Here is a 15,538-nt window from a genome sequence, read left to right as displayed (position 1 = left end):
TAAAGTGAAGAAAGAAAACCAAAATATGAATACTGAATCATAACATGGCAGGTTCCCTCTTTTACAAGAAAAATACGGCATCAGAGATGTGAATCTCTCTTTAAGAAAGAAATCAGTTTTGATTACAGAGAACCTATTAAGCAATCACTCCAACCTAAAAATACTGTCTAATCAGGTGGGGGTAATTGCCTTTCTCTGTGCTGATAAAAAAGGCGAAGAATACAGAATATTCAGGATCTACGGAGCCTGAGAGAATTACTGAATGGCTGGCTGATCGGGAGAGGGGCCCTCAGGTCAATGGTGCTAAGGATTTTCATCAAAATTTAAGGACACTGAAAAAACACAGAGACTGTTATCAAGTTGATTTGTCCGTATCTGAAATCTGACACCCTAACTTGGGTTTGTGTGGCCCTCAAAGTTTGCTGACTGCAGAAAGTCACAAACATGCCTATGACGGGACACAGCCACAGTTCATAAACTGCACCTGCCATTATAATCACTAAAATGTAGCTCAGCTCAGAGAAAATGTGTTTTTCTTCTTTCCTGTCTAGAATGATGTCTGTCTTTTGTTTCTCTGACCAAAGATTCCGGTGCAACTTTGGGTTTGAGACAACAGCTCATTCTGCTGCCTTCTCTTGCCTGTGACTCTACCTTCTGGCCCACGCTTCCTGTTCTCCTCTGTAAAAGGTCAAAAGTGTCATAAGATACCATCCTGGCTTTCAGGGAACTTAAATGTAAATATTTAATAAGCACCACACTCAAATATACAGTAGTAGTATGAGGCAATATAGTATATGTAAAATAGTACCCCACAGAATAGAACAACATGCTGACATGTGTTTTATCACCACTAAGTATCTGATAAACTGAAGAAAAAGAAGAATGCCCTCCTATGCTTGGTCTTCTGTCACTCAGACAGGGCATTCCTACTGGGCACTGCCATTTGTTGCCTGGCACATTCTGTGGTTTCATAGATACGGGTACAAACAATCCCCCTACAGTCTTTGTGGACCTTGCACTGTGAAGATGAAAAGATCTGCACTCAGAATGAGACCAGACACACAATACACAAGTACAGAAGCCATTTCAATTTTAATTCAGAATTACTATTAGCCCTTTGGTATTTTGGTGATATAGTTTTAAGTTAGAAGACAAAATTGTTGAGAGGGAAGTTGAGAATTTCAAATGCAACTTAAAATTACTACACTACATATTCTGAGAGCTGCCACGTTCCAGCGTCTCTAGAAAAGGAAAGCACTTTTCGTTTCTAAGTATGAGAAATTGTTCATGTTCCTCCCTTTGGTCTCCTCACACTCCTCACCAAACACCACCAACAAAAAGCTAAAAGGATGACAACAAATGCAAAATAAAAAAGGAAATTTAAATAGTATGAAATTAGTTTTTATTTTAACCTCAAAATAAATGCTTAACATTTTTCCAAAACTAAAGATGAACACTTAGAAATAAGGGTGGAAGATTATTTTTTCCTTCCCTGGGGAAACCAGTAAGGCAGACGTTCTAACGTGGCTTGCAAGGTTCTTTCATTGGACTAGTCTAGACACACAGAAAAACCCTCCCCAACTTTTCCTCTATTGTTAGGTGTACCTACCAGGGTTATGGCTGGCAGGAGAAAAACCCAAAGCAACCCCCCGCCCCGCGCCCCACCCCCCCCAGCAACACAAACAAGGGATTTGAAAAGTTGGGAGAATCATTTAACATGTGACCTAGTGTCGTATAAAATCCCTTCTAAGGAGGTTTAGTGAAAGTACTATCCCTCGGCAACTCAGCTGAAGTTTCTGCCTGGTCACTCGGTGCAAAGCACGTCAGGCGAATTCACACCGCAGTCTCTGGGCTGCCACGCCTCACAGCTCACCACAGGGATGTCTTAAAGTTGAACTTCAGCTTCAGCAGATACTTCAGACTGACCTGAGCAATATCATAGACAATGTACCTGGAGGGGAAGCACGTCAAGGTACAAACGGTTCCATGCGGAGAGTGCGCTTGCTGCCCCTAAGCCGGCCTACTGGCCACACCCTGCAAACCCTCACGGGGTGGCGGCGGCGGGGGGGTGGGGGTGGGGGGGGGGTCAGGTCTCTCACCCCGACCAGGGAGACCACTGAGAGGAAGTCTTCACCATGAGACACACCACAGGATAGTCTCTAGCCAGCCCACCCCAGGTTAACTGGCTGCGTTATCAGTGACTCCACAGCCCCAGAACATTCCTTTGGACTCACACAGCACACTCGCAAAAGGATACTCGTTATACAGTAGACAGGTGTCGTTAACACCAGATGAAATCCCGGACCCAAGAGGAACCTCTACACCGTCCATAGTAATACTAGCTGAAGGGTCAGGGGTAGTTTTGCCTAAACCTGCAAAACAGAAGGCAGAAGTGATATGATTTGTGGCAACAGATGTTGAAAATGCTCCAGTGAGATGAGATCTATGTGTTCATGTAAAAGACACACAAATCCCATCCCGTACTGCATCATCCTTCTTCCAGACATAAAGCTGTAGGTACGTTATCAAGTTCCAGGGTATCAGCCTTAACTGATTTTCATAAGCATAGTAGTGCCCCTGCCCCTCTTTCTGTTGAGCAGAATTCCAAAGCCCTCGCTTCAGCTAGGCAGTAGGTGGTCCTAATCATCACAGGCCACGAGCTGCATCAATTCAAGAAGCTCCAGGTACCACTATGCCACCAGAGGTCCCTCAGTGCTGAAGCTAACAGTCAGGTTAAAACCCAGAGCCAGTGCCCCTGGTTACTGGAGCTCCAAACAGGACCCTTCCATGGCATTTGCGATACTAGTGGCAGCCACAGTCTTTTTTTTTTTTTTTTTTTTAAGGAACCTGTAATAGCTAGCCACAGGAACTGTGGCTTTGGAGGAAAGAAAGCCCCCTCCCTGCGCCATCCAGGGTGCCTGGGGCTGCAGTAGCAAGCTTCTGAAACACATTACCTTTGACACTGTGCTTGCCCTTGGGTAACTTGCTGATATGCGAAGCGTGCTTCAGTTCATACCTATTTAAGAGAAGACAGGTTCAGAAGAGCCCCCAAGGTCACTGGGCTCTCAGACCAACAGTATAGTCATCAAGGCCACGGGAGCTGCTGAGATAAACACTCAGAGAACCCAGTCCGCCTTCCCTGCTAGGAACTCCCTCCTTCTCTGGTTCTAGAAACTGACGGCGCAGCCCCTTTTGAATGGTTTATGCCCATGATCACGGCCATGGGGCCGCTTTCAGGAAAGGGCCTGTTTAGAGCTGTGGTGTGGCTGGCCGTTCTGGAGGTTTCTGTCCAGCTCATGAACCTGGGACCCCTCCTGGTCTGTTCCATAACCCCACTCTCTTTGGGTTATGGTTGATAGGACCAAGGTGGACAATCAATCCAAGCTGGGCCAATCAGACTTTCTCTGCAGGGAATCTGGAACTGGGATTGAGATGCCAGTTCAATCTGAGTTGGTCTCAGACAGAAAATGTACACATCAGCAGGGGGACAGGGGCCGTGAGGTGGCCATCCTTTGTGCAAGTCAACCTCTCTGTTTCGCAGTCCACAGAAAGAATGGACACTGCCAGTTCCTGAGGCCTGGCTGCATTCCTGTCCTTGGGCTTGTGAGGTGTTCCTGTATCTTGTTTGCTTAACATGCACTGGCGTCTGATACCCACTGCCTAACTGGTGGGTCCTCTTAATCACGGTGGGGAATTTTCAGGATCAACCCCCAGCCAAGGGAAGCTCTCCTTCCTACAGCTCACCCCATCCACCCCCATCAAGTGCCACCAGCCCCAAAGCCAGGGTTACTCACATGTTTCCAAGGGCAACTTCTCCCAACAGGATTAAGCCTATTGGGTCTCCCTGGGATGTGTGGCAGTAGTTGGCACTCTTAGAGACCATGTCGGCGAAATAGATCCCCTTACCGAACATGTAGCCCGTCTGGAGGGATGGAAAAGGGACAGCTGAAAACCTTCTCAGGGGAAGTTAGCAGCACCACCTACTGACTGCGTGTCCCCACTTCCCACAGCGCCCCCGGCAGGCGGTAGAGGCCCATGCTCAGGAGCAGGCTGTTCAGACCCCAGCTCTGCCGGGTACCCAGGGGCTGGGAGAAGTTACCTAATCTCTCTGGACCCCACTTCCTTCTCTGAACTGGGGAAAAGTACCCCAGGGGGCTGCTGTGAAAATTAACAGCTTCTTAGACCAGGGCCTGGCACATGTGAACACCCAGTAAACATGGCTATTATATTTATTCCTTTTTGTAAGTGAAAAACGAGGTTCAGAGAGGTTAGGGTGTTTGCTACCTACCACACAGCACTCATGAGTCCGGTCATTAAGCCTCTTTGCTCCCCTCTTTTTACAAGTACAAAACGAGGGGCTTGGAAGACGAGGGGCTTGGAAGACTATTCTTAAGTCCCTACCTGGTGGGTCACGTCTATAACCCAGCAGGTGACACAGCAATCGCTCAGGTCTGGGTCAGGCTCTACTCATTTATCAGCACATTTCACCGAGGCATATGCTGAAGCTCAAGGAGGTCCCCCGCCGGGAGGTGGCAGAGGCAGGTCTGAACTCAGCCTGGCCTGCGGCCAAAGTCTGCTCTCTGTCAGTCAACACACCCAATTAGCATTCAAAGCAGGGCCTGGACACTTTACTTCTTTTGTTCCAGAAACTGTGCTTGATACGTGCGCAGCTATGCTCTTGATAGTGAGGGTCAGGAGAGGGACATCTGGCAACATTCACCTTATCAACCATGGCTACACCTACATCTTTAAACAAGGCCCCTTATTCACCGGGGCATGTGCACTTCTCACGCAAGTACCCACAAAGCTCTGGTGGAGACAGCAGCAGAAACAGGCACTGCCCACCCCTCTCTCCCCACAGCTCCCGGGCCAGGCACGTACCACAGGTGCTTCAGGTGGGGCTATCCGGAGACCTTGGGACAGGATGCCAGCGAAGTTGGTGGTCCTGGACCCGTGCCACAGCAACCTTCGGTTATGCAGCTGCTTAAACGGCTTGTAACGCTGGCTCTCTCCTTCACGCTCTATCTTAAAGATCTGGTCGGAGTATTGAATAAAGGAGAGAGGCCAGGAGGAGCCACTTGTCACTCTGGTTAACTGAAAGATCTGACTAGACACAGGAGAACCGACCAGCTGTCCCCAGAGCTGGAACACGTTAAGGCCTTTTGCAGTATGTAAGGTGCTTCAATCAGGCTGGGACGGAGCAACGCTGCTAGTCAAGGTCCCATTTAGCAGAGACTAGCTATTAAAATTAATGCTACGTGTAGATGCACACTTGAGGCTCTTTTGGATCTCTGATAACAGTTCTGATTGCAAAACTAGGCTTTGGGGTAGGAAATGTCTTTTAAAAACAGAATAAAAAGCCAACCCCAAACCATAGGACTATGAACTTTTGTGTTCTACAAACAACTGAGTCACTTCCTCTGGTGATTTAAAGCAAAGTTAACTGCTCCTTTCTACCCAGGCCCAGGTTGGAGGAATGAGCAGGGAAGCGCTGGCAGGACACAAAGGGGGCGGAGGGAGGAGAGAGCCTTACATCGACGACTTCCAAGTCATATGCGTTGTGTGTGGTCGCGTGAGTGTTCTTAACATACTTCCTAATGATCTCAGCCTCTTCAGAATCTTTGTCCACCACCTAGAAGAAAGGCGTCTGGAAATTAGAGCAAGGGAGACCCCAAGAGAGCCGCACAGAGGCAGGAGGAGCAATCACAGGCTCAGCTGATGCACAGGTAATAAACGGCCCACGTGGAGCCCGGGCGGGACAGAGCCAGCAGAGCCAGCCTGTGTTCCGAGCCCTACCATGCTTGCTCCGGGGCAGGCGCCAGGCCAGTGCCCCCACTTCCCCAGGCATCGGCTTCTGCATCATCTATTTGGATGAGCCCAGTGTTCCTTCCGCCTTAAAACCCTGTGCTTTGGGATATCAGGAAAGCTAGAAACACGGGGCTCACTGTCTGGGAACAGGGAACCTCTAGAACAAGTTGCTGGCTCCCAGGTAACGGTCCAGCTCACCATGAGTTAAAACACCGGGGCCAGGAGACACCCTGCAGTCAAGACTTGCAATGAAGAGCAGCAGGGACCCGACAGACTACAGGGCTTTTGATGATGGGGATGAATGCTCCATCTCTTCTGAATCCTCAGGGCCATGCACATCATGGCTCAGAGCAAACACCCACCAAATAACCATCAAATAATGCAATCTCTGCCTAAATAAATGAGTGTGTTATGGGAAATACTACGTGTGTTCTCTTACATTTTCATATTCTTATCCAAAGTTAAGAGAATTCAGGAATTCTGGTCTTCCTCATTGCCTCTTAATTAAACGGCTTCAGAATCATAAATGGAGAGAATAACAATCCCTTCATGAGGAACCAGGCCATTTGGTGTCCTACCCTGCACACACCCACAGACTGATACTTTGTCCTAAGCACGAAGCAAAGACTCTTCTAGTGACGTAAACACACAATACCAGGCTCAACAGATCCTAGTGCACTTGAACCTCCTAACACTGCAGGGAAGGACACAGGGGCTGAGGAAGTGAGAGGCACACGGGAGATGTGAGACTAGGCTCAAGGCCAGGGTAAGCTCGGAGCTGAGGCAAAAATTTCTCCACCGGGTGGCCTAGGCAGGGTGATTGCTGCCCAAGCCTCCAGCACACCCAAGTTCAAGGACTATGTGCACCAACAGAGCCACTTCGACTCCAGACGACATGAACCCAGGCACCATAGTTTTATTACAGCTGCCATCAGGCGCTTCTACGTCTGAAGTAGGATACCAGTAACAGACCTTGCAGAGTTCACACCTCAACAACCTCCAAAAACAGAGACCCTCTCTAGATTAAGGGGAAAAACAAAACTTTAAGGCCCCACAAAAACAGGTCTTTACACTAAGTTGAGGCCTTGACTTGGAAGCCTGCCTCGCAAACAAGGTGCTTCTTTACAGGTGAAATGCTCTGAGGTTCTCAGAGTACCACAAGCAGCAACACCTGGGAACCTGTTAGGACGGTCAATCCTCGGACCCCAGCAATCTGTTTCAACCAGCTCTCCAGGAGATCCTGACGCACATTCAAGTTTGGGGACCACTGCTCTTGGGACGAAGGGTTTGCATGCTTCAGAAAGGGCAGGCCCTGTTACCATAATGTCAGTTTTGAGCTTCTCATAGTTGACATCGATGGGGTCCTTGCTGCTGTCATCAGAACCACCCCTGAGCAGACTGTAGGCCACCTCGATGTCCAGCAGGTTGTCCAGCATTTCCACCTTGGCCTGGAGGAACACAAGAAAAACCCTGAGCTAAGGACCAAGGTGAGGGAGAAAGACTCACCCAGGTAACGTCCAACACAGACAGTGAAGAGGTGCCTCCTAGCTGCTCAGGGGCAGCCCGTCATCCGTTCACAGTGAACACTCCTAAGGATTTCTGGAATGCTAAGGAGGCTGGCTCCCTGGGGGAGAAGAGGCAGAAGCCACACGGTGACGGTAAGAACGGTCTTTCCTCTTGCACGCACTGGTTGACAGGTGGGGACTGATCACCGGCTCCCTTATGAAGCAGGCAGGGGAGGCAGGGAGGAAGACGCGCCCCCTCTCATAAGGCTCCTTTCCCCCAGATTGACGTGGTCCAGCAAGGGCAGGAAAAGCCAACCGTTCTACCCTTGGGCGGGCTCCCAGTACGGGTAGAAACCCCACTTCAAAACGAGGGCCCAGTGGTGGGCCTCCGGCACTGGCCGCTGCCTTCAGGAATCAGGACACGGAGGGGCAGTGGCACGCGAGCGACACCCAGCCCTGCGGAGCCCGGGGCCCGGGGCCCCTGCTGAGCGTCGGTGCTACCTGCACGCTGTCTGGGCTGCTCAGGAGCGGAGGCTTCTTCATCCCGAAGTCGTGGGGGATCAGCGTGTAGAAGCGATTGGAGAGATCCAGGATCTGGGAGTCGCTGCTGCCCTGGGACACTGCCTTCAGGAGAGGGGACAGAGGGAACAGACTGAAGCAGCACTGAGTCCCCAGCACCTGGCTGGGCTTTCTCCTCTGGAAGCTGGGTGCTGCAGCCGAGTCCCGAGGCAGCCTGCGGTGCGCACGGGCCAGGAAACCTCCTTCCTGGGGTGCCACTCAACTGGGCGGTGGCAGGATCTCATCCTCAAACTGTGCGGCTTGGCACACACGGGGCTTCTCGTACACAACTTCACTTGTACAGAGAGCTGTGTAGTTATAGACACATAAACCTCCACCGCTCCGCAAAACGTCACCTGCGGCATCTAGGTGGTGGGCTCATGGCTTTCAACTTTTTGTATGTTTGTAAACATTTCGTAATAAAATGCTGAAAGGGAGAAAAAACCCCACTGCTATCAAATTCAGCCAGGCCCCTTTGGCCACTGACCTTCATCTGTAAGGTGGGGAATTCGTCTTTGGTGCCCCCGGAGGGCCAGGGCCAGGCACAGAAAGGCGAGCCCCTCCCTATGCTGCAATGCCAGTCAGTGCTCTATGCAGAAGGTGCTCAGCAAGTGCACAAAGCGCTGGAGGAGCTGCACCAGTCACTGCATACTTGGCAGGCACCCTAGGGGCCCACAGGACGGTAAAGGGGCAGCGACTCGGCACCCTGCAGGCACGAAGCTCCAAGTCTGCTTCTCACTGTGACACGGGCTTGTCCACACCATAAACCTCTGCCTGTGCTGCAGTTTGCTCTGTGCTATGGGCAAAGGACACCACCCCAGCCCCTCCACCTGAGCATTCTGGAACAGGAAAGAGCCTGGGCTGAGAAAAGCCTTTCAGGTCTCAGGCAGTGGGTAACGAGGAAAGGGGTCACTGCTCAGGACCGGCTGTAACCAGATTTAATTGCTACATTTCAGGGCCTCCTCTCCAGCACCAGCCAGAGCCCATCTCCCTGGTCCCACTTCAGCTTCCTGTGTGCTTTTCTTCTTTCACACGCCACTCCCAAATACAAGTGGAACCCTCCAGCCCCTTCAGGGCAGAGGCTTAAATCAGGCTCCGGGGACTGGGGGACGTTGGAGATGCTCAGCAAATTGATGGTGAATGAACATAAATGAAAGAAAGACAACATTTAACTTCCTATTTGATGATTTCCTAGTAACTGCAAAGTAAACTCAGCTTCTCTTAAGGACACACAAAATAAAATCAGAACATTTTTATGAGGCAGGAGAATGAAATTCCTCATTAGGTGTATAGGGAGTTTACTGCATAGCTGATAACTGAAAACACCGCTAATTCATTAGTATTGCGACCATCTTTTTGCAAGTGGCAGGCACTTGTCATACTTGTTGAATTGAAAACATCTAAATCATCATGAATCAGTACGTCTATTTCAGGTAACCCTGAGTAAATGTACTGCTGCATGCTCTCCACCGCCCCCTGCCACGACAGGCCAGCCAGGAGACCCCCCGGGCAGCTGGAGGAGAGGTTGGACCCTCGCTTACCTGCTGGACCTCACTAAGGATGGAGTACGCAGCCTGGATCTGCCTTTTGCTCAGCTTCCCCAAGGGCATCTTCTGAAGGTCAATCTGAGGAGACAGGGGTATTTTTCCCTTTGAAAGCACTGTGCAGCGAGATGACGGGAGAGCCAGACCAAGCAGCAGCCCAGGCCTCCTGGGCCCTTACAGAAGCAGTCACAAGTCCTTCCGGTCCTCCCGGGGAGACCCGGTGACCCAGCTCCACAGGCTCTGCAGCCTCGCCCCCAGTGCAGGGGACAGGGGTCTGTGAGGGAAGATTCCGGCTCACTGCATTTACGGCAGGGATAAGCCAAGCAGGGCTCGCCCACCCCTGCACTCAGCCTGAAACAGCCCCACGCTTCTGGAAGAAGGTGACACAGCAGGACTCCCATCTAATTCCAAAGTGAGGACGAAGGTGCACCCTCCCTGGGGTCTCAGAGCCAAGGCCATTCCCACCCGGAAACTAAGAACCATAAAGCAGTGAAAATGATTTTTAAAAGGACACACTCCTGAACACACATGCTTATACCAAATCAACAGTGTGCCCTTCCAGTCAGTCACCCCACAGGTTAAACACCTGTCCCTACGACAGTGCTGCTCGCAATACCCTGGGAACCAGCATCCAGGGAGGCGGCAAGCGGGCTGCCGCGGCAGAAGCATGAACTCTGGGGGCCGAGGTCTGGTCGCCAGCTAGCGAGCGAGGCACCCGCTCCCTGTGGCAGTGACCTGCCCGAACGCTGGCTCGGCCCCTCTCCCGCCTCAGTGCCGCATGGGGCCCCTCACTCTGAAACCTGAGCCACTGTCTCCAGGATTGTTCCCAGTGGACCCTCTGAGCTCCCGGCCCCAGGACTGCACCTTGCCCATCTTGACATCTCCAGCACGTGCAGGGCCTGGAACAAAGACTGAGCTGGACAAGCACTTGAGAGATGAGACCACTATGCCGATTAAATGAAACAGGATGTGAAAGTGCTCACAGCCCATCAGGAACCAATCAGGGGCCAGTGGTGACAGCGTCCAATGACGACAAGCTATGGCACGTCAGCGTCTCTGTACCCTCCGTGCTGTCCATCCCCAGGGGAGAGCCGGTTTCTGGGAGGAGTTAAACAGTTGGCGCTCAGTCCGGGGAAGAAGGTGGATAACGTACTTTGAGCCAAGACCACAGTAAAATAAAAGAACAGAGTGACCTTAGCATGGACCGTGAGTTGGCTCGAAAGCAATTCTAAAGAAGGAACTCCGGAAGATGCTCTGACCAAGGGCGGTGTGACCAGAGGGAGAGCACATGCTCTGAGGGGAGCGATTTCCCTGAGCTGTCTCATTTTGGTGTTTATTTAAAAAAAGACCTGGTCTCTCTAACCGACACCCTCAACACACACACAAAGGCCGCAAGAACAGGAACAGGGCTCAGCCCACACAAGCTGCCTCCACTCCCGACTGTGGGCTGGGGGCAGGGGCTCCACAGCAGCTGCGTCTGGGGAGAAAGTGAAAAGTGGGAGAGATGCCCTGGGCTCAGGGCCCTGCGAGCCACAGCTGCAGCCAGCGGGAGCCTTCTAGAGATGCAGCCCGGACCCTGGATACAGCACACACCCTCCCAGCCTCGGCTGCGACTCTGCTCTGGGCTCAGGACTCACCTGCCTCACAGGGAGCGCTCAGTTCCCCTGGGTACCATGTTTACTCATCTACCTGGCCACCCAATCCCACGTACAGCCCATCAGCCTGGGAGTGGGCGCCCCACCCTCCACATTCTCAACACAGCCTGCCTTCCAGCAGCAGGCCCCCTGGCCCTCTGCTTCCTGCTAATCAACTAGTTCCCTGTCTTGAGTGTAAAACAAGCTGAAAGAAAAAAAAATGTCATTTTCACAGAAAGAGACTGGGTCTGATCACAGTTGAGAAATTCTATGAATCACAGATAAGCCACAGCACGGGAAGCCGGAAATGACACGTGGGACATTTCTTTTGAAACGTTAATGAGACGAAGATGCCTCCTGCCCTCCTCCCCTCCTCCCCGCCTCCCCGCACATCTCTCTGCCAGCATTCCTGGTGAGCCCACCCACAAGCTGTTCAAACTAGTCAGACCTCCCAGACAGAAGTCGGGTTGTTTATCTGTTTGAACAAGACGTCCGTAGAAGCCCTGGCTATCTTCACACCCATTAGGGGTTTCCTAGGAGGTGACCCAACACTCTGTTTTCTAACAACAGTGGAGCCTGAGCAGTCCTGCCAGGCTGAGCTCCAGACAGGGAGATACGGGCTGAGGAAGAGAGGCTGCCAGTGGTTTATACCACCCAGATTTGTCCCGCCCCCCTCCAAGGCTGCCTGGAGCCTCTGGGAAGGCCCTGGGAAGAAGCAGGGAGGGAGCAAGCGGCGAAGGGGCGTAATGCCCGAGGCCGATCTGCAATTCTTGCTCTCTCTGCTGGTCCCTGCTTGTTTTTCAGAGCAGCCTGAAGCTTCTGGGCTCGGTGGCTGGAGAAGAGGGGAGAGTCTGTTTGCCAGCCAGATACCAGCAGCGCCTGGATGACCTCTGTGGGAATTGCCCCTTGGGTCAGCACTCAAGAGCTCTGATGCCAGAGGCAGCAAGAACAAGGGGCCCTTCTGCACTCATTTCCCAGGGAAACAAACTGAAAACGCCTGGCCTTGGCCAGGGTCCCCGCCACTTTTCCTGGACAAAAACATTTCCATCACCCCCATCCCACCCAGCCCAATCTCTTCTTAAAAACAGCTGGTATGAATTTTATCTGATGAAGCAAGTGCCAGAAGCTCTCTGCACTTCTGTCAGTGCTGGTTACAGCAGTTCTTTTACTGTAAGTGGGCCGTGTCTTGGACTTCCCATGACAGCTCCAGGTGGCCCGCTTGGTTGGGCCACAAAAGACCATGTCCACACTCCATCATGGCAACAAGGGGAAAAGTGCAAGTGGGTCTAGGGACCCAGGGGACAACACACCATCTATTTCACAGCAGGCCAACGATCCTCTGCAAAAGAGCAAGCACCCCGGGCCTCAGAGCTCCTGCATGTCTCAGGCTGAAGACCAGCCACCAAACTCGTTGCCAACTCGGCACTCAAATCATCAACCCCAGCAAACGCTCACAAATAAAACGAAAGTGCAGTAACCTCATACTCCACCATGGCTTTCTTCATACTTTCCACATCAAAGATCATCTTAATGAGGTCCTGCACTGGCTTGGGGAGCTTGGACTTGGTGCCAGGGTTTACCGTCAACTTCTTTACTGCCTCTTCATCCTTTAGGGAAAAAGAAAATCAGGAAGGGACACAATTAAACAACCCAAGCAAAGTGGTGGTGGTGTTTGGCAGAGAAAGGACACAGGACGGAGTGCCACCAGCCAAAAAAAAAAAAAAAAAAAAAAGCTGTTAATCAAAAAGGTTTGGCATTAGTTGCCAGGAGAAGCATATATGAGTGTGTACAGGATCAGATACTTCCTGTGCACCCCTCCAAGTCCTCTTGGCTGCTCCAGATTCTTATTCTAGACGCCACTGAAGCATCCAGCTCTGCACAGGCAGACCCGCAGACACCCACACTCCCCTCATGCCCTCACCTCCTCCCTCACTGCCTCCCATGCCGGGGCTGCTGGTGCCCTGGGACTGGGAACCTGCCCGGGGCCCACTCATGCCCAACCTGGAAGTGCTGGGCAGTTATAAGGGTGATCTTGGACCCAGGGGACACTGGACTGATGGACAAATCTTGTCTCCTTTCTTCTCTTGCCCTGCCTCCCCCAAGACTGAATCCACACAGCCTTCTCTATAGTGCCAGAGGACCAAGCTAACAGTCCGACTTCCTGCCAGGCAGCTTGACAGTGTTAAAGCGCATCCTAGCATCAACCCTCCCAAGTCTGCACCTCTCACCCCTGTTCCCTGGGATTGCTCTTCCTAATATTCTACTAGCACAGGCCTTTACCCCTGCCATCTGGGGAATCCAGGCTGAGCCAAGACCCGGCTATATGGAAAACGCCTTAACCCTTCTCACTTTTGAACCCACAAGGGCAGGGACTATGACCATCACGGTGTCCCTAACAGCTAACGGTGTTTGGTATTTGTTTTGAATGAAGGTAACTGGCATTGGGCCTTGAGCTTGGAATCTGCTTGGCTTAACAAAGCTGCAGAGAGGAACCTGTGTGCTAGTGTTCAGGGCTGCTGCTGTCAGGGGCACAATACATCTACTCTTAATGCTGAAACACAAGTTTTCAACACAAGTCTTAAATGCATTCTTATCCTCTAGCTCAGTGGTCCCCAATCTTTTTGGCACCAGGGACCGGTTTTGTGGAAGACAATTTTTCCACGGACTGGGGGTGGGGGGATGGTTTCAGGATGATTCAAGCGCATTACATTTATTGTGCACTTTATTTCTATTGTTAGTACACTGTAATATATAATGAAATAATTATACAACTCACCATAATGCAGAATCAGTGGGAGCCCTGAGCTTGATTTCACTTGCCACTCATTGATAGGGTTTTGATATGAGTCTGCAAGCAACTGATTTATTATTATGGTCTCTGGGCAGTCAAACCTCTCTGCTAATGATAATCTGTATTTGCAGCCGCTCCCCAGCGATATCATCACCGCCTCAGTTCCACCTCAGATCATCGCGCGTTAAGGAGCGCGCAACCTAGATCCCTCGCATGCACAGTTCACAGTAGGGTTCGCACTCCTATGAGAATCTAACGCTGTCGCTGATTTGATAGGGTGGAGCTCAGGCGGTAACGCGAGCGATGGGGAGCGGCTGTAAATAGAGATGAAGCTTGGCTCCCTCGCCTGACGCTTACCTCCTGCTGTGCGGCCCGGTTCCTAGTAGGTACTGGTCCGTGGCCCAGGGACTGGGGACCCCTGCTCTAGTTATAACTTCATTGAAGGCAAACTATCAGTATGTTAAAAAGCCTTATTTAAATACATATACTCTGTGACCTGGTAGCTCAATCTCTAATGATAACAAGCACAGAGATAAGTATATCAGCATCATCATAGCAAATACCTGGAAATAATCTAAATATCTAATTGGGGCATGGGAGAGTGTTGTTTGGTAAATTACAAATAACGGCCACCCACAGGATGGAATTCTATACAGACTTAAGAAATGATGCTCTAGTTCAGTGCAGTTTAATACAGTAGTCACTGGTTTTGACATGTGACCACTCTGAATTGAGCTGTTGTAAGAGCTAAAAATATACCAGCTATCAAATATTCAGTTAAAAAAAAAAAGGTACAAATATCTCAATGATATTAATATATCAAAATGATAGTATTTTGGACATTCTGGGTTAAATACATAACTAGTATTAATTTCATTGTTTCATTTTGCTTTTTAAAATGCAGCTACTAGAATATTTAAAATTGCCTAAGTGGCTGCCTATCTCTCTCTGTTGGACAGCATTGCTCTAGAAGACATGAGGAAATGCTCCTAGAACAGTAAGGCCAAAAGCTGGTGGTGGCAACACAGTATGTAAGGAAAGACTCCAGTGTTACAGTGGAGAAAAGTAGCTGTGAAGTGAAAGAAGTATATAAAGACATATACCATGATTTTAATTCTTTGTGCCTCTGTCTTTCTCAAAATTTTCTAAAACAAATACAGTTGACCCTTGAGCAACTCAGGGACTAAGGGCATTAACCTTCTGTGCAGTCGAAAATCCGAGAATAACAGAGTTGGTCCTCCATATTCCTGGCTTCTCCCTATCCTCAGTGCTGCATCTGTGGATTCAACCAACCACAGATTGTGTGGAACTGTAGTATTTGCTAATGAAAAAAATTCCACATATAAGTGGACCCATGCAGTTCAAACCTGTGTTGTTCAACTGTATATATTTTTGAAATGGGAAAAATAAACTCAGTAGGGGGCACTGCTGAGTTAGACCAAGTCTGTGCAACTCTAAACTCCAAGTTCTCCACCTCAACATTATATAAGAGCTAATTTCTATTTTTAATGGTGGAGCTCATGACACTCTCTATAAACTAAAGAATTCCCCCTTTAAGACATGTTAGGGCTCAAAAATTTGGAATTAAATCTATACCATCTACAAATCTCTTTCTTTCTGCAAAATAAGCGTGCACCACCCCCCATTATAAAAGCAGTAAGTTTTCATATAAAAACAAGGTGCGACTTCCCTGGTGGC

The 15,538-nt window shown here is 50.3% G+C and overlaps 1 protein-coding gene across 1 annotated transcript in view; it reads right to left on the bottom strand.

Annotated features, from left to right (window-relative positions):
- Positions 1–1,385: 1,385 nt before the first annotated feature.
- Positions 1,386–15,538, bottom strand: part of PARP1 (poly(ADP-ribose) polymerase 1) — a 42,443-nt gene continuing 28,290 nt past the window's right edge. The window contains exons 14-23 of the mRNA XM_059941501.1: positions 12,528–12,656; positions 9,413–9,496; positions 7,815–7,937; positions 7,128–7,256; positions 5,534–5,632; positions 4,882–5,034; positions 3,795–3,922; positions 2,955–3,016; positions 2,258–2,372; positions 1,386–1,951 (exon numbers count right to left, since the gene is read on the bottom strand). Of these exons, the coding sequence (XP_059797484.1) occupies positions 1,870–1,951; positions 2,258–2,372; positions 2,955–3,016; positions 3,795–3,922; positions 4,882–5,034; positions 5,534–5,632; positions 7,128–7,256; positions 7,815–7,937; positions 9,413–9,496; positions 12,528–12,656 (1,104 nt within the window). The 3' untranslated portion in view covers positions 1,386–1,869. The remainder of the gene's footprint in view (positions 1,952–2,257; positions 2,373–2,954; positions 3,017–3,794; positions 3,923–4,881; positions 5,035–5,533; positions 5,633–7,127; positions 7,257–7,814; positions 7,938–9,412; positions 9,497–12,527; positions 12,657–15,538) is intronic.

Source organism: Balaenoptera ricei, chromosome 1 (genome assembly GCF_028023285.1).
Source record: "Balaenoptera ricei isolate mBalRic1 chromosome 1, mBalRic1.hap2, whole genome shotgun sequence".
NCBI classification, from domain to species: Eukaryota; Metazoa; Chordata; class Mammalia; order Artiodactyla; family Balaenopteridae; genus Balaenoptera; species Balaenoptera ricei.
This window is presented reverse-complemented; position numbering and strand designations above follow the sequence as displayed.